General features: G+C 37.9%; 1 protein-coding gene across 1 annotated transcript in view; it reads right to left on the reverse strand.

Annotated features, from left to right (window-relative positions):
- The window catches only part of PLCH2 (phospholipase C eta 2), a 92581-nt gene extending 76568 nt beyond the window's left edge, over positions 1-16013 (reverse strand). Inside the window, 1 exon segment of the mRNA XM_050909426.1 lies at positions 15902-16013. Coding sequence (XP_050765383.1) covers positions 15902-16013 — 112 coding nt within the window.
- Positions 16014-19424: the final 3411 nt, after the last annotated feature.

Consider the following 19424-nt stretch of genomic DNA (forward strand, 5'->3'; position numbering starts at 1 on the left):
ACTACTGTACAATCACTGAGAGAATGCAGATACATCAGAACCATGTGGCAGTTAGCATAAATGATTCTATTCCAGATAGCAATGATTAGTGACATTAAGAAATGATGCGTAGAGTTTAGCACACTGCATTGTGGTGTGTTCTCTCTTATCTAAAAGCCAACCTTCATTTCCTCCATCAGTAAAGTTTGCAAGGTACACTTAAATGTAACGTCTATAGCTAATGAAACTGCTCTGAAGTAAACAAATTTGTCAGAATTATGAATTGCTCTATCTTTAGCATTACCATTTCCCTGATGCAGTACATTATTTCTTTTATAGTAAGTGGAATGGATTTTCATTTACTTAACAGTCTTTTTATTCATCTAGATACTATGGCCATAATTAATAAAACATGCCTGCTTGGAGATAAAAGAGCTTTTGGAATAACAGTGTGCTGATAAGGTCTAAAAAAATTTTATCCTCTAAACAAACAGGGTCAAACAGCTAAATAAATCTCTCTGAACAAGTGAGAAAAAAGGAAGAGTAATGTGATGTTATCAAAGTACTACTAAAAAACAACTGTGCCCATAAGCACGAGTACAATTTATCCTCTAGCTAAAATTCTAGTGTATACAGTAAAAAGAATAAATCCACCTACTGTGCTTCTGCGGTGGGCTTCCTAAATCCATTGTCTTGTAGAAATAAGAATATTTTTTTCAATTGCCTATGTTAGAATGTAAAAATACTCAGCATTTTCCCCTCCGTCTTGCTCCCTCTTCTGCAAGTCCCTTTTTCTGTTCGTGTGAGAAGGCAGTTTAAATTTCATCTCATTTATTAGCTCAGTCACTAAGGAATCACTGTCAATTTTCTGATGGTACACCTCCTTTACTGTACACAGCACCCGAGGAAGCGGGGGAGAGAAAAGAGGTAGGATTTTATCTAAACTACTTTTTGCTGGAACAATTAACTCTTCGTTGACTGACATCTCCTTTCTGGTATCTCTAGTGTCAGTTGACCCTGAAATGCCCGTTCCTCTAAGGCAACAGGGAATTCTTTATGACAGCTGTTTAATCCTCATGTTCCTTCTTTTAAGATCTCTGCTTTTCTCTTCCATTGCTTAACAAGGAACTACAGTCAGACACTGCCACAGCCATAATTTCTTACAACCATATGAGCTGTCTCTTTTCAGTTATGCCAGAGTGATTAAGGATCACAAATCCTATGAACTTTCTAAGTTTACTGTGATCCCCAGTCACTAATGGCTTCTAAAACTTCTAGAGATCTCTAATAGAGATTTATTCTCCACCAACTAATGCTTGCTTCTTCTTCAGGCAGAGTATTTAAAACTGCTAACCCTGAACACCAAATAACAGAACAAAATTATTTGCAAAGAAAACAAATTCACCGCCTCTAGAAAAATAAAATGTGGATGCACCTGTACACATCACCTTCATCCCCAAACACTTAGGTTTTCACGGCAGCAGAACAGAATCATGTTTGTTCCTTTGCTGTGAATTCATAGTCATGTAAGAAAGGACGATCTTGCTCCACTTTTCTCAATCCCCTGTTCTAATAAAGAAACACAGTTCAGTAACACCACCCCATAGCCAATTCAGTATAATCAACCAGGACTGCAAAGGTTCTCACAAGTTTAGTGCTTTCCTGGGAGTACTATATGCTCTGTAGATATTTGCATCTCTTAATAGAGAGTTTTAACTTTTTAGTCCCTGCCCACAGTAAAACTTCTCTGATGCAAATCTTTACCTAAGGCTGTGTGAGAAAAACTAGTCAAAAGAACTAGATTTTCCTAACTAACCATTTTCCTCTGGAGGACAGCATGCTGGATTAAGCACAAACAAACCTTTTTTCCCCCTCCTTCAAACAGTACTTTGTTGTCCATCTATTCCTTATTTCTGCTAGTAAATGATAAAAACAAAACCTGTTCTGCAATCATGGATCTGAATGCCAGTGCTTCTAACAAATGACCATTTCGAACTTTCATTAAGCTCCATTTCTTGACTTTTAAGCTTGATCTTGACAGCAACCCAGCTCCTACATCTGCCACTATTACAAAGATTTGTCTTGTGCTGGAGCACACTTTCTTGGAAAGATTTTCCTCTGACTTTCACTAATGGTCTTGCACATTCTAAGTATCTGCATATGCAAGCACAAAGTTCATTCTCTGTGACAAACCCGAAGATTTTTCTTCCTTAGATCCAATCACAAATCCTGCTAGCCTACTAGGAACCAACACACCCCCTTCCGGTTCAGTAACAGATACACCAGAGTTAAGTGGATTGGGATAGTCTCTAAACAGGTGCAAAATCTTTTGTCTTCTTTACTGAGCCAAGCGTCTGGAACTTCAGCATTTCAGGGAGGGAAAAAGATTATTACTTCAGGGAAATATCAGTGATTCTGGCAAGTGGTAGAGTATTGGATTAAATTATTTCGTCCACTAACTATAGTTCCATGGCCTATGACTACTCAAAAAAAAAAAAATCAAACTATACCTTCTGAGTGGTTTAAACAGTTGGTCTTAATTCTCCATTAAATTCTGGAATATTAGCTCTAGACATGGTTAAATGAGTATTATTCAGAGAACTGTTCTAAGCAAATCATTACGGAAATGGCCAAAATGAAATATTAAAAACCTGATTTATATCTATCTTATTGTTTCACAATTATATAGTGCAGTGCAATACAGTAATCAACACCACTCATGCTTAAAAGCATGAAATGAAAAAAGTTTTAAATACAAGGAAAAGGTACACAGGCAGATTGACATGATGACATCATATAAAATTCAGTAAAATGCCAAAACTTGTTCTAATATATTCAAATCCTTGGTGAGCTTATTGCCTGAACCTTGGCTTTTTATTTCCTCCCAGAGAAGCGTCTCCCAAACTTCACCTAATATCAAAGGAAGAGAGGGACTTGTTACAGTAAAATGAAATAAAGGAATGAACTTGTTAACATTTCTGTATTTAAAATACATGCCAAGGAACACTCATAGCAGGGTAAAGGAAGCCTTTTTGGTTACTCGAGACAAGGGCCATGTAAAAAAGAAAACAAAACACCACAAACATTTAAGACATCACTAGAAAAGCCAAGCGCTGTTGGAGGTAAGCTCCAGCTCTGTAGTTACCAACTATGCACATTACATAAGTTCCTTTATAGGGCTGCTTAGGTCCACTATCTGCAAAGGCTCTTACCATACAGTTGCATGGCACTGTTCTTTCCATCTGAGAGAACACTATTCAGGCACTCTTCCAGGAATTACGGGGGGGGGGGGGGGGAGGAACACACAGTTGCTAGTAGAACTTCTCTCATCATTAGAGGTAACATTAGTTTCTCTCAGCAATGGCATCTACACCAACTCAGAAGGATATCTTTCTCAGAAAGATCTCTTTAACCATTTAAAATATTTTTGGCTTAGTACTACTGAATCTCAAGCATTCAAAGCAATATGGTTCCCCATCATTGCAAGCATGATCTCAAGGACTCATTCTGATCACTAGCTAAGGAGCCTGTCTCACACTGAGAAAAAAAATTAACAAAAACTTAAAATATTGCCAAAAATAATCTCATTCATTCTTCTCTATAAACCATTCACAGCTCTTCCATTTTGTGCAAAGCATTTTCAGCATAAAAGGTCCATAATAGAACAGCTCCCCTTCACATTGGCTATACAGGTTTAAATCATGGTTCGTATCTGAGATCATGAGTTCAAAAGTAGAGTATTCTCATTTTTTTTACTATATAGCCAGTGATGCAGCTGAAGAACCCTGGATTTGCCTAGAAGATAGCAGCAGTAAAGCAGTTCCTCATAGTTAATTAACTGTAGAAAACCACTATTATTTGCTTCAGAAGACAACTGAAGTTATTCGTTCTCTCAGGAAACAAAGCATTCCTTTCTCTGATGAAGTGTTTAACCTCAGATCAAACTGACAGATAAGATTCAGACATGAACAAAGATAAAAAGAAAACTGCTTGTAGATGAAGAGCATTTAAATGTTTTGGGAGGTAAGCAATATCTAAAGCCAGGCAGGGTTCACAGTATCACAGTCAGGGATGGCTTGGATTTTAAAAAGCCATTTGCCAAACTCCAAATGCAAATCAAAGCCAGAGTCCATGCTATAAGACAACGCCTAAGAGTCGCCAAAGAAATATTCCATACCATATGACGTCATGCCCAGTATATAAACTGGGGGGAGTTGGCCAGGAGGGGCAGATCGCTGCTCAGGAACTAACTGGGCATTGGTCGGCAAGTGGTGAGCAATTGCACTGTGCATCACTTGTTTTGTATATTCTAATTCTTTTAATATTATTATTGTCATATTATTATCATTATTTCCCTTCCTTTCTGTGCTATTAAACTGTCTTATCTCAACCCAAGAGGCGGTTTTTTTTTCCTATTCTCTTCCCCATGCCACTGGGTGGGGGGAGTGAGCGAGTGGCTGCATGGTGCTTAGTTGCTGGCCAGGCTTAAACCACGACACCTAGGTAATAACCATCAAGTGATGCCAAGTACAAAAGCTCTAGCAATAACAGTACTCTGACAGAACTGATTCCAAGGCAGCATGAAACTTTCCAAACCTGCATTCTAGAAGCATGAAGTGAATGTTTGGAGGCTATGTAAATATGAGTACACATACAGTGCAGTCTTCTGTGATTTCTCTTTCACAGGAAGACTGCATAGTACTGGTCATATATGGTCGAAGAGCCATATTTATGCATCATGTTTTTGTCACTGTACTGTTCACAAGAACTGTTTAATAACCATGGAAGATATATATAAAAATTACCGTCTTGTTCCAAAGTCTGCTCTCTCTCCTTTTTAGTCAGGTTTGTGCTCATGATGCCAGCTTAGCATTTGTGTATTCATCCAGTAGATGGCAATAGCGATGCAGACAGACCATTGTATTGGCACTATTCTTATCCTAGACTCTGGAATGTGTGCGCAAACAGTATTATTTATTCTGCTTGAAGTGTCCCATTTCCCACTACTTCTAAAATCTTTACAGGCAGCAACAGATATACAAGAGAAGGAGCAAGAAAACTTGAGGGGGAGGATTTTCGTGGAGGTTTAAGAAGAAACAGAAGGTAGCATTCAGGTGATCCAGTTTCTAATCCATGTTCAATCAAAAAAATGCTCTTAACACCAGCACACCAAAAATTTAATATGCCTCAGGCTTCATCCCAACAAAATAATTCCACTTCTTCCACAAGTGACACAAAAAAGATCCATTAACATCACAGCAGTAGCTTGGATCAGACAATACTATGATACTGATAGCATATTACTCGGTTGTTGCAGTCTCAGCCTAATGTAAAGAGGGGCTTGGTCAGTCTCCTCTCCAAGACTGGTTATTTCTGTAAGGGCAATATAACTTGCTCACAGATTCTCTAGAGAGCTTTAAATTGTCTTGGAGTAATATAATAGTCTTTAGCACCTCAAAAAAAGTAGTCTGAATTTAATGAAAATCTGAGATGCAGATTTCTACTATAAAGCTAACATATGGCTATATCTACATGTGCAGTACACTGTTTTTTTTTCCCCAGTACAGAAAAGACACTGATTCTGCAACATATTTCAGTCAGTACCTTTTACCTTGTTTTCACTAGTTAACTTCTACAAAAGAAACAGAGCTAGCATATAAATTGACTATCCAAGTAACTCTCCCCTTTTTATTATAGTCACATGGCATCAATAGCACACAGCAGAGAGAGGTGAGGCCAAACTGCAATATTCCTACTGACAATGGAGAACAACCAACAAATCAGACCTACCTCTCTTAAGTACCTTTATGGTTCCCATTGCGATTTCTGACAGTTTCAAAACCTTCCACGCATTTATCCTAACAAAACTCCACTAAGACAAAGACAGATAGTTATTAGTATTTCATGATTCTAAACCAAAAATCACTATCCAATGTCAAAGCATGTGTGAATTGGAGACAACAAACTGGAGACCTCTCTGCTCCATTGCAAGTGTCAAATTCAACAGTATTTAGGCTCCTAACTTCCAATACATTTCAGTGGGAATGTCTGTGCCTAAATAGGAGTTAGAAGACTAAACACCTTTAGGCATCTTGGCGCAGAGCCTCCAAGAAATACATTACAATACACTTTACTAAAAAACAGGCAAACAAAAACCCCAGCCAAACAAAACCAAGAAAGAAATGAATCTAGAAAACCTGACAGTTTTTCATTGCCTGTTTAATCTATTTGGGCTAAATGGCAAGGCTTAAAAAGCTCATTTGATCCAAACTAACATCCTTAAGAAAACAAATATACATTCCTCAAAGACAGGAAAAAGGAATATATGAATCACATCAGCTGAAAGACAAGATACCAATGTTCAGCACCGCTTGGTCCAGATTTACTATTGAGCTATGCCTTGTGTCATCATTTGTCCTACACAAGGATTGGAAATAGATATAAACCAGAATAGTAGTATTGTAAGGCCACTCTGTAAATAGGTAAAGGAAGATAACAGCTGAGAAAGAATCCAGGTTGTGGAGTGCTTGCATTAGTCTAAACACAAGCTAGAAGGTTTAGAGATTTATGTTGCTTTTGTATCATGAGAGCACAGATCAAGATCATTAAACTGGACTGAAATATTCCAGATTTATTCTATTGCAATCTTGAAATACTTAGTCAGATGAGTTTTAACCGGTTCATCATGAAAATTAGCAGCCTCAAGAAAGATTTTCATTCAGTGCCGTACATCAGAGTATTTTTGAACCCTGTTGGACCCTTTTGCATTTTAAATGTTTCAGATACGAGATTAATTTTTGCACAAATTATCTGAAATATAAATTAGCTGCTTTACATATCTTTGAATATCTCAAAACAACAAAAAAAACCCCAAGTGTATTACAATCAATCCAGACTTTCCTTTTAGTTAAATTTTCCTAATGCTTTCATTAATTTCAACTATTACTTCCCCTCAGTCTGTTTTCTCATGCTGGTTTCCTAGTGATTTGATTGCTCAGTTATGTTTTGTTCATGCATGTTAAGCTATCCTTCTCATGTGCACTTCAGCATGAATTCAGGTCCTTTAATAATGACAATGGTTAATACGACGAGTATAAAAGTCAGTATTATGTACAAAATCACGCCAATACTTTCAAAATTTTTGTTGTAAATTCTCAGATTAAACACTCCTCAGTCAGCTGCAAAATAAGAATTGTATGCATTGCTGTAAGATTTTTTTTTTTAATCCAATGATCACATGGAAATACAACCCATATCAGGGATGCTTACATGGAATCACTCACAAACAAGTGACAAAGTGTAACTAAGCATTGTCTTTATATGTCATCATCTGTATCTTACTCAAACTTCAAATGATTTTATAAATCTTAATTTTGGGGAGGTACACTTAAGCAAATATTAAGTTCTAGTGACTTTTCTCACTTTTTTTTTTAAAGTGAATATTGCTGAAATAATGTGCAAGAGAAACTCTAACGAGCCATCACAAAAACGATTGTTCAAGTTTCTGTTAAGCTACCTTTTGCAGCTGGAAACAAATACTTTGAGGCCCTGTAACCTGGGTTCAAGTGGTTCAATCTGGACTCTTCAAGACTGAGCCTTTGTCCTGGTTTGGGCTAGGACAGAGTTAATTTTCTTCCTAGTAGCTGGTATAGTGCTGTGTTTTGGATTTAGTAGGAAAAGAATGTTGATAACACACTGATGTTTTTAGTTGTTGCTAAGTAGTGTTTATACTAAGTCAAGGATTTTTCAGCTTCTCGTGCCCAGCCAGCAAGAAGGCTGGAGGGGCACAAGAAGCTGGGAGGGGACACCATCAGGACAGCTGACCCAAACTGGCCAAAGAGCTATTCCATACCATATGACATCATGCCCAGTATATAAACTGGGGGGAGTTAACTGGGAGGGGGGATCGCGGCTCGGGAACTAACTGGGCATCGGTCAACGAGTGGTGAGCAATTGCATTGTGCACCACTTACTTTGTATAGTTTAATTCTTTTAGTATTGCTATTGTCATATTATTATTATTATCATTATCATTGTTTTTCATTCCTTTCTGTCCTATTAAACTGTCTTTATCTCAACTCACGAGTTTTTTTTCCTGATTCTCTCCCCCATCCCAGGGGTGGGGGGCAGTGAGCAAGCGGCTGCGTGGTGCTTAGCTGCCGGCTGGGGTTAAACCACGACAGCCTTCTGCTCAGCCTTTTTCTGGTGGAGAGCTGGGAGGTAAGCAGGGACTGCATACTGAGCCAAATGTCTTCCTGGTACCTTCCGTCATATATGATTCGCAAATCTCTGCCCTACATCAGATGTATGTAATGTATGTATGGAACATGCATGTATACAGTGTAATGAATGTATGGATAACATTAAGAACACCGCTGCCCTCTAGTGTTAAGTTACAGTCAAATATTACCTTCTGTATTGCGAAACGACCTGAGGAGCAGAAGTTGCTCTTGTCCTCAAGTAATTCAAGATACTTTCTCATTTACAACGCACACTACATTACATAAATGGCACAATTTCTTACAATTTTTTCATCTCTTAATGGGAGATAAAACAGCTCAAGGACTAAATTCTTTCAAAAAAATGTTTCTTCTAAAACTTTAACAGTATTAGAGAATGCTAGATGAGCATGGACAACAGAAAACAGCCTTTTTCACAAACTGAAAGTTGATTCAGTTTCACTGTTTCATCAGTCCTCAGATCTGCTCCAGACCACCACCTGAGATGAAAATACATCAGTTTGTGATCTCTCAGGCAAAACACCCACCTAAACGTTTGGCTGCTTTTTTGCACGTATATGCCTGCAAACAGAACAAATTTTGTTTTAAAAACTGAAAGTCTGGCTAGAGATTGCCAGTCACATTCTGATCGGCGTTAGGAAGCAGTAAAAGCCTAAACTCAGAGAAATGCTAGGCTGAAATGGGCTCAAGCAATAACATAGAAATACATCTCAATCTATTTAGCTCTACCGTTCCAACTCTCAAGTACCGAGGTTCGGACAGAGTGCTAAACCTCAGAGTTGCAGATATGCGTATCAGTTGCAGCACAGGTCTCTAACACTTACGAATGTCTAAATGTTCACACCTCTTCTGGAAACGAAGTTAATACTGTTAATTTGTTACTCACCTAGAGGCCTCAACAGAAATTCATCTAGTACTGTACACGCAGAAACACTTTTGAGCCCTCTATTTACACTTTTTTTAAATTTATGTATTCTAGGACAAATTCTGCCCCTCAGATACACACAAGTTTACTTCCAAAGAAATCATCGTCTTACATCCAAGGCACAGAATTTACATTATAAATGCTGCATACAGGTGAAATGTTAGTCTGAGAGGGCCTGCAGGGGAATTCTCTACCCATACTAGGAAGTGTCTATCAACTGGAGCAGGCATATATAACTGACTGCTACACAGTCTGTTATTGTCCTCCATTTTAATCTTGTGAGGCACAAAGCAAGGATTCAGCTCATCCAGGATAACTGTGAAAAGCAAGCAGCAGAATTTGGAAACTGCTGCCTGCCATCCTTGTGTACAGTTCACATTACAATTCACAGACACACAGCTCAGTCAACATTTCTCATAGCCCTACTCTAGGTCTTTCTCCAGTATTTTAAAATGTTAACCTGAAAAAAGTAATAGCACCTTTTCCCTCCCATTCTTAGCATGTCAGTCCCTTGTAGATTTAGATTAGGCATCCCTAAATGGAACCAACTGGTATCTAGAATACATAACGTGAGTGCAAAAAGAACATTTGCCTTACACAACAGATGCTTCACTTATTAAACAGTCCTTCATCATAAAAGACATGGCTTTTTTTTTTTTAATACAAAACCATCTAAATCTAATTGTAAAAATTCTGTATGTCTAGATGGGGCAGCTTAGGGTCTTTTTTTTTTTTTTTTTCGGTTGATTGGGGTTTTGGCAGGAAAGAGAATAAATAACATACCAAACTTATTCTCATCTAACTCAGTATTTCTAGCTACACAAAACTTCCAGGGTTCGGGCTCTTCTGGGGTCTACAGATTGTATTTTGCAGGACAGTTCCCAAGCAGCTGATACCAGTACCCACAAGTGTCACTGTCTAGAAGATCTTACCACTGTTATTTCATTTCTGCATTGTTTAGGTTGAACATTATTATTATTTGTATGTCAGCAGGGGTAATAAAAACCCAAACATGACTGGGAAGTGTCTGTCATGCAGGAATAGCAGTTCCCATTTGTAATCAAAATAAGAGACAACAGAAGGACAAAGTGAAGTTACAAAAAACAGTCAAACAAGAAGTCAGTTACAGAATCAGAGCTAGAATCTGGGTATGCTGAGCAGTCCAATATTATATCCTTAGATTCGTGTCTTTATTACAACTGTCCATGGACTCACGAACGCTTTAAATTAGTATAAGCTGACATTGCCAACAAAGGTAACAATAGTGCATTCTGCAAGCCTCACTTGTTCATTTCTGCCTCCGCAGCAGAAAGAAGGACAAACAGCAGCTTGCAATGTTCATTACACTATAGCCTTACCCTCCACTCAGGAAGGAAAAAAGGTGTGGAAAACATAATTCTTTAAGTTGAGACTACGCAAAAACTTCAGGATTCGGTGTCAGAATTTTGTAGTACCCACTGACTATGTAGTACCAAATCAAGGAGAATGACATGTTTAAGTTCAAACACTTGGGATAAACAGTGTGCCTTTTCAGATTTGATTCAAACTGCATCAACAACAAACCCAAACCAGTATCCATTCTTCAGTCACTCACTAATACATGCAGAACCAGTAGAACCACAATATCATTTCACATTTTATTTTTAACTGATGGGCAGTTTCACAGAAATCTAGCTTTAATTCAAGTTACTTCCAGACAGCTAATGCCAATTCACATAATATCACTTGTGTGTCTGTTCTTCAGCTAAACTTGTATCATAGAATGGTTTGGGTTGGAATGGACCTTTAAAGATCATCTAGTCCAACCCACCCTGCCATGACAGAAGCACTGCTCATGTAGACAGGCAGCATGTTAGAGCCACATGCTGAAGACCATCTTAAGTACTTCTCCAGGTTAATCTTATGTACTATATATCTAAGCAAACAGGATTTTGCATGTCTGTGCACAATACTTTTTCATCAGATTACAAGGGAAAAGTGAGTCTAGACATGCCAGAACATATTTGAAAAATAGAGGATTACCAAATTTGCCATATACCTCCTTGATTCTGGACTTTCCCAATGCTGCTGTAATAATGTTGAATCACATTATACAGCAAAATTATGTAAGTCAATTGCATTCCACTCAGATTTCCTTTTTACATAGCAATCTCATTCCTCATCCATATACAGCCTACACAGAAAAGCGGAGGTTTTATTCCAAAAAAAGCAACAAGTTTTGAAAACTGTTTGTCTCAACTGATGAAACAAATCAGAAAACTGCAGAAGAATGCTAAGAGTTTCAAGCCGTCTAAGATTAATAAGTATGGTACAGAAGTAGACTGTAGATAGCTATGACACTATGGGACCAAAGGATCAATTGAGGAGCATTTATTTAACTGCATGGATTTATTCCAACTAGTGATTTAACTCTAGCTCCATCCTTTCCTAAATTTTCTTGCAGATATATTCACCCAAATGAGAAAGCTGAAGTGTTACATTTGACAGCATGGGCTTGATACAGCTGAAATGTCATATTTGAAAGCATAGGCTACTCAAGACAACAGCTCAACAGTATTATGATCACTTCTGTGTAGATTGCTGAGCATTTATTACAATACAAAGGCAAAATAAGATAAGAGCTGTCACTGCACTACACAGCATTTAAACTGAGTCATATAAAGAGTTAATTAGGGAGTTAAGAACAAACTCAAGTGGGTGTTCTGAACAAGTCTGCAAAGGGATTCCTGAGCTGCAGACCAGCTTTTGTTTAGGTTCAGACCCACTTGCATTGGAATGCTGGAAGCGCTGCACAGGCACAATGAAGACTTTCTCTCCCTCCAGCTATTTCTGCCATTTCTTTGCACTTTGTCCTACCTACGCACACTGATAGAGCTTTATGTATAGAAGTATATCATGGACAATTCTTGTTCAGGAGGCAACAAATTACAATTCATCATACAAATAAAAAGTAGTTCCCTAAAAGTCAGTTTATATGATATACCAATAACTGGAACATACCATCTTACTTCTGTAGTGCCAGAAAACACACAAATGATGTAATACACCTATTTCACCTCTACATTTCTGCACTTTTCTTTTTCATACCCCTTGCAAACCAATTTGTGAGGAAGAACTAGAAAAAACTTATCATTGTTAGTGTGATCTGCAGGTGAGAGGCAGTAAATTTTTGTAAATATTTCTCTTTTTCTATTGACACACTATAATAGTAGTATTGGGGCAACCTTCTGCAGAGCATATGAGCAAGCATATCTTCACACGCTGAGAAACCACAAGATATGAATCGAACAGCTTGCAGAGTTAAGTGCAGGAGAGCTCAAGAGTTGTGCAAAGGCAAGAGAGGACAGTGGAATGCTAAAGATCTCACTACAGGCCTTCAGTATTCAAGAGATTCGTCAGCTGAGAATAATACCTCTTAGGAAAGGTCCCAGTGTAGCAAAGTACTTCAGCACATGCTTCGTTCCATTGCTAGTGATCATGACGCTCAATGCAAGCTTCATTTAGCCAACTGCTTGGGCATTTGCCTAAGCTGCAACAATGCAAACAGGACACTAATAGAGGCTCAACATACTTTGGAAACAATCGAAAAAATCCTACAATGCTGCTGAAAAAAAACGCGTATGCATTAAACACATGCATAATAGCAAAACTGTAGTTACTGTTTGCAGGAAGTTAAAAATTTGTCCATTTCCTTTAGATTACCTTTCAATTAAGAATACGCTTTATGGTTATTTTTAAAAAATAAAAAAGGAGTCATTGAAATAATTTATTTGTGAACAGATGCTCCACTTACCTGCATAAATTCAAGAATAAATATAGAATATTTAAGTACTTACTGCATACAGGGAACCCAAGAAGCACATTTAGATGATGATCAAACATGATTGCTACCTCTACTAGGAAAAAACTAGTATCACTAAATACATAACAAAGATAAGAACTAGTGTAATGACAGTTAATTATGGATTATATTTTCACTGACAAGCTATTTTTAATACAGCTACAATACAACTATATTCAGCCCCATAAATGCTAGTAAAAAATATACATATCAGTCCAAATTGTAAGCCAGCAGAAAGCTAAATTGATCTCACAGTTGCTGGAAATTTGGCCAAAATGATGAAATTAGTTCCTGTGAGAGCCCAGCCAAAACTTTTAGTGTTGTCTACTTCATGACCATAGGCAGTAAATGAGAATGTATTTCAAGCAAATGAGTCCTGTATTGAATACATGAAGTTCCGATTAAAATCTTGGGCTAAATCACATTTTTTTATTTTAAATGCAACAAACCAGCTCCTCCTCCTTCAGATCTCTCCTGTAGCACAAATTCATCTGCCACAGACATCAGTTACACAATTCCCTTCCTCCTACCCAATCTCCAGTCAACACTTGATATGCAAAATCACCTCTCAGGAAGCTCTGGAGATTACAGATAAGAGCTCATTTTCCCCCCTGCCCAAGCTGCCAACACTCAAAAAAGAGCAACAGCTAACAATAGTTATTCTCTGTATCTCTCAGCTCAATTCAGACAACTTCTTGGCACAGAGCCACAACCTGAGGCAGTATAAATCCCGCTCTCATCAGCTTCAAGAAAGATTTTCCAGAAGCACTTGAAAGAATCAAGGAAAAAAGTTGCAATCAGTTTTGACAGTCTCATCCTATGATACTAATTCACATTTTTTAAATATGTGGCCCAAAATGTTTTGCTTTGAGAAAGAGGTTGGGTTTTCCTTGCTGCTCTTATTGCCTTCATAGCTGCATTCTACTGTAATGATTCCTCCCGGTTTCCCCAGCATTTAATGTTCCCTCTGGAATATATGTGGTAAAGATTAAAGAATAAAATATTTAGGAGCACTTGGTGCTGCTGAATAAAGAGGACTGGTTGAAAGCCAAAAAATAGTTGATAGGCAACTGCACTAGAATCACCCACAAAAAGGATAATGCTAAGTTACAGGGCTACCACTGTTTCTTTCTTATTAGTATGAACTGCTTTGACAAGAAAAATAACTTTTTGTCTCACAAAAAGGTTCAGCATACCTCACTACCTTCTTAAGAAGAATTGAGCAGACACAAGTATTTGCTCTAGCAAAGCTGCATAGACCAAATTCTGTAATTCCTATACATTGTCCTCTCTCCTACAACCCTCCTCCCTCTCAAATCCACTGTTCTTAAGAACATGATTTCAATCTAAAGACTTCCCTATTTTAGGATCAATGACCAGCATGAGATGCTTCAGAGATTATGGAAATAAAACTTGCAATGCCAGATATGAAAATACGTATCTCTTTCCTCCTGCTAGATATAATCCTGATCTCTATTAGTTCCTGGATTAAACCCTAAAAATAAGGCTTAATTGGGATATGATTGATACCATTTAATAAATCGCAGATCTCATTTCTACCTACATTCAAAAGCCAGTTCTTGTTGGCCATCTTCTGTCTACCTGTCTTGCAAAGAAAAGTAATACACGTTCCTTTTATATTCCAGTGCTTATCTCTTAAACCACCAAGGCTTTAAGACTTCTATTCCTTTTCTCTCTCATCTGTGTTAAGTGTCTTGTCAGCTTCATTTTTACATGTATCATTTCCAATCTACATTAATTGCCAAAGGGAGCTACAAGCCACCAAACTACTATCCACTGAAGATATTCCAGCTAATTAATTCATCTCTCAGAAAAACATCTCTGCTAACCAGCATTGGGAGGCAGCTAGAAATGCAATGGTCAAATTTAAAACGGGGAGGTTTGCATTCTTTCAGAAGAGTGTTAACTTTTATTAGCCACATTTTCAAAGTAAACCAGATACCTATTATCTGTTGGGGACAAGAAGGGATAAGAATAAGCAAACAGTCTAATATTGGGTTCCCACTGCATTTGGACATGAAAATCTTAAAGCAGGAGCGCAGTGTCTGTGTACAGCTGCTTGGTTTTATACTTGAAAACCTGCTTATGTAGGAAATGTTACTTTTTGAACACATAGACCTTACATTCTTACAGATACAATAAGACACACAGCCAGGAATACAGATGCATCTGTTGGTTTCTGTGAAGGTGCAGAGGTTATGAGTCTTTGTTAACAAATCACGGATGATGTGCACATCATCTGTAGTTTCAAAAGCAGATAGGCATGTATCTCCAAATATGCTTATTGATCTTTGAAGACATTCTAAACTTCTTATATTTAGCAAACCAACAATTGAAACATTCCCTGCCATAAGAGATTCAGTTGAAGATCAGAAGGAATCATAGGCATTTTATGGGAAATGTGCATACCCCACTTAAGCCACAAGTCAGACAATGATTCAGAGCCAGTTTGTTACCAACACAAACTTGCACTGTTTGAAGGTCTGGTAAATAACAGTACTCTTATGTTGTCCTTCCAATCTACCTGTGAATTTTGCCATGTCCCCATTTTTTTGCTGTACCATTATTATTTACAGCCACAGAAGACAACACATCAAGGTTCTAACCAGCACATTAGGTGAGAGTACTATTTGTATTTTTCCTTAACTTGGGAGTAGAAGTCAGTTTCCCATCTATTCAAGCACATCTCAAACTCATCACCCAAACTCTAGTCATCATACCAACTACACAGAAAAAAAGGGACTGAGGAATATACAAGCACAATTCCCTCAAACAAATTTAAGGAAAGCTAGAAGTCCCATATGAAACCTCAATACAATAAAAGTAAATTGGGAGAAAAAGAAAGTATTTTCAATACCAAACTATTAGATGAAAGGACAGTAACCTTTCACTTACCTATTGTGATGATGTTTGCAGAGAGGAAATTGAAACAGTTTCCATCATGGAGCATGAGTTCTTCTCTTTGTGTCAAATCCCCTGCTACAGATTTTGGAGAAGTCAGAGCCATCTCAAGCTTTCAGAGCAGCCTAGCAACAGTGCTTGCTCCAAGTCAAACAAAGTATTTCAGAACAGATATCTGCAGAAAGATTCAGTCGAGTAATAAAAGTATCTGAGAAAAATCAAGAATTTCAGGATGTTGCTGGCTTACTTCAGAAGTCACAGCGAGTGTCTTCTCTGCAATTCCACATTCAGGAGACTGTCCTGGTTTAATCCTGCTGACACATATTCCACGCATTGAAGAACAGAATTTACAGTATCAGTGTGGACAAAGAACTACCACTCAGCTCAGTCTTGATAGAATGGGTGTGATGGCCCTTCCCAGGAGCAAAATAGTTACAAGTATTCAGTGTATCTTCCCAGGGTCTCTTGCATGTTGCAAACCTGGAGAAGACAATTTTTTTAAATAGCGGAAGTTGCTTTAGCTGTTTATTATACAATATTTACTAGAGGAACATTGATAGATGACATACAATGGACTGACCTCAGCAGTTGCTTATACCCAGATAGCTCCTCACATAACAGAAGGCACCGACTCTTCTTTTCCTCATCCCAGTATTTTCTATAATCATAGAAAACTGTGCTTTTGCCAGCAGCAACTTCTCCAGAAGCCAAGCTACTCATGTTAGATTTAATTATATATATACACACACATATATACACACACATATATATAGATACACATACATATAATGTATACACATACACTCAATCATTCTACATAAGTAAATATATCAGCTATATTCCCAAAGGGCAGCTTTGAGAACTATCTGCTGTGACATTGGCTTGCTCATTCAGTTCTGTCTCTTACCCTTTAAATCTCTTTTCTCCTCTTACATGCCATCAACTGTCTCCATACTGTATCTTTTCATTGTTGTCTGGCATTCTCCCTCCCTTTCCTTACCTATCTCCTGCCCACTGGCCACAGAAGACTCACCGTTCCAAAACTTTGAGATAGATACCTTCCTCAGAGAAAGAAGGTCAAAGGCTCACTCCAAAACAGCAATCACACAAGACAGAAACCTGGGATCCTACCTTGTGCTGCTAACTGTTTGAATCCATGGGAGTCTCCTTCAGTTTGTAATTACAAGTTGAGCTCTGAAACATTGCCCTAACATGTTTTGTTGTGAAAGCACAGATCCAGTTTGACATTATTTTAAAAGCAAGAGGGCAATGAGGCATCACTATTAATTTACAGTGAGTAGAAATAGGGGGGTGTTCAGACATTTGTAGCAAAAAATGACTAAGAGATGTCCCTGTTACAGCATCTGCCAGTTTGAAGTTGTACCTCTCCTTGTCCTCGGTCCCTCATTCAGCTTCTTTGGGAAGTCATTTCCTCTCTATGACTGTCTTTTTACCAAGCCCCACCTCCTCCCTTCTCTATCTTGTCAAAATCTCCACTGTTGAGAGGGAGCATGTCAGTCAATGAAGTAACACCCATACATGGAGCCGAACACATAGCAACTTCATATAGGGGACAGTAGTGCTTAGCAAACTTAATCCTGCAGAATTTCAGTATCATTAAAAGTGGAAACAAGTGACTTTAAACAGGAAACATCTCAAAGGGTATCCTGTGGCTCTGAAATAATTTTGGGCATATCAGTGGGTGAAATTCATTTTGCAAAGAATATGTTTATTACAAAGAACAGCCAGAGTCACCAAAACCAAAATTATAAACTTAGGACAGATTTCATAAACTGGCTGGATTGAAAGGGGAGGGAGGTAATAGGTTATCAAAGATACTCCCTGTCCCCCCCAAATATACATCCTTGTACATGCTGTCTCCATAATTGTATCCCTTCATCACTGTCTGACATACATATATACATGATTAAAAGAATACAGAGCAAACATTCTGCTTTAGACTGAACAAAAACAATTCATACGTTTCCATGTATTCATTTTGTGCATCCCAAAATGTTTTTTTCCTTTAAGTTAATCCTCAAATTCACACCAAAAATATATTTACATACACACACAGAGCTGACTTGCCAAGGCTCATTCTAAGCTTTTCTATCCTGTATATACTTTTCACTAGACCCTGTACTGAGGCACATTTGTGATTCTGACACTTTGAAGTCCAGCCGCAACTCTTCAGCTTATAGGATTACTTGCTCCTACACATAAGCTGTCTTCTATGACACTAGAAAAAAGGTAAGCATTCATAACTCTTTCTTGGCAAGACACACCATTTTAATACTAGAGGTACACCTCTTGCTGCAGCGCATTTGGGGATGTTCTGATGAAACTAAAACTGTTTCTTTCAGCTCTTATTGATCTGGTAAAAAGAAGTTATTACCACTACTACATCTTCAATATTCTACCATGAGTATAGTATAAATGGCATAGCAGCCTGCTGAACTAACACTATGCATGTCAAGGAGGAGTACGAACAAGGCACTTGAAGCAAGTAGGTGTCAAACATAGTAGATACTGGACTCAACTCAGCAGCAAGCCTGAGTTATCTACTAATAGAATTTGGGGGCAGATACCAAGTTTTTGCTGCAACTCGCTGTATGTGTAACAAGCACCTAATAAAACAGAATAGTAATTCACAACCACCCTGTAAAAGCATGTTGATAGATCTATTGATCTCACTCATATTTTCAGATGGAGCTGTCAACATAATAAGACTTGGTTTCCTGGTTACCACTAACTGCTGTCTTATCAGCATTATGGAGTTTGCAAACTGAACCCCACACCCTGGGTTAATTTCTCTATTCCATATAAGGTGACAATATGAGAAACTCATCCTACAGCTACTGGTCAAATTCTGTCTCACAAGCTGTCTGTTAAATGCTGCTCTAACAGAAGGTTAACAGTGCCAAAACTCTCTTTTGAGTGTATCAAGTCTACAATCCGTTCTAGATACTACTATGGTTTTACTGGCTGTTTTAAAAATCAAGGACAAAAGAAACCCTGCAATCTTTTACCTGTATCCAGTCCAACCCCTACACACATCTTACACCAGACAACAGAAAATATCACCACCTAGTCATGGTGCTTTGCCCTCTCCTTTCTTCTCCCACCCAACTCTCAAACACAGAATTTTTGTAGGGCCCTAGAATCCAAAGCAGATATTGAAGAGTTAGCCAAAGAAAAAAAAAACCACACTTTTTTTGTGTCTGCCTTTCAGTGTTAAAGCTGTGGGGTAAAATAGCTTCTGAAATTTAAGTATGCCTGTTTCAACTGTGAGTGAACACATACATACATTTAAAAATGGAAGAAAATCTTAAGCAACTTTTGTTTCTAGTTAGTACATGTTCTTCAAATAAGCATGGTACATGCATACTCTGTTCCCTTTATTTTTTAAAGGAATTAGAGTTCTCCCTTTCTGCTTGTATCTACCCACTACCTATAAAATCCTACAGCTTAAACGTAAGTCTCTTAGGAATAAGATAGTCTTGCTATCTCTATACAC

Source organism: Gymnogyps californianus, chromosome 21, assembly GCF_018139145.2.
Source record: "Gymnogyps californianus isolate 813 chromosome 21, ASM1813914v2, whole genome shotgun sequence".
In the NCBI taxonomy this organism is placed as follows: Eukaryota; Metazoa; Chordata; class Aves; order Accipitriformes; family Cathartidae; genus Gymnogyps; species Gymnogyps californianus.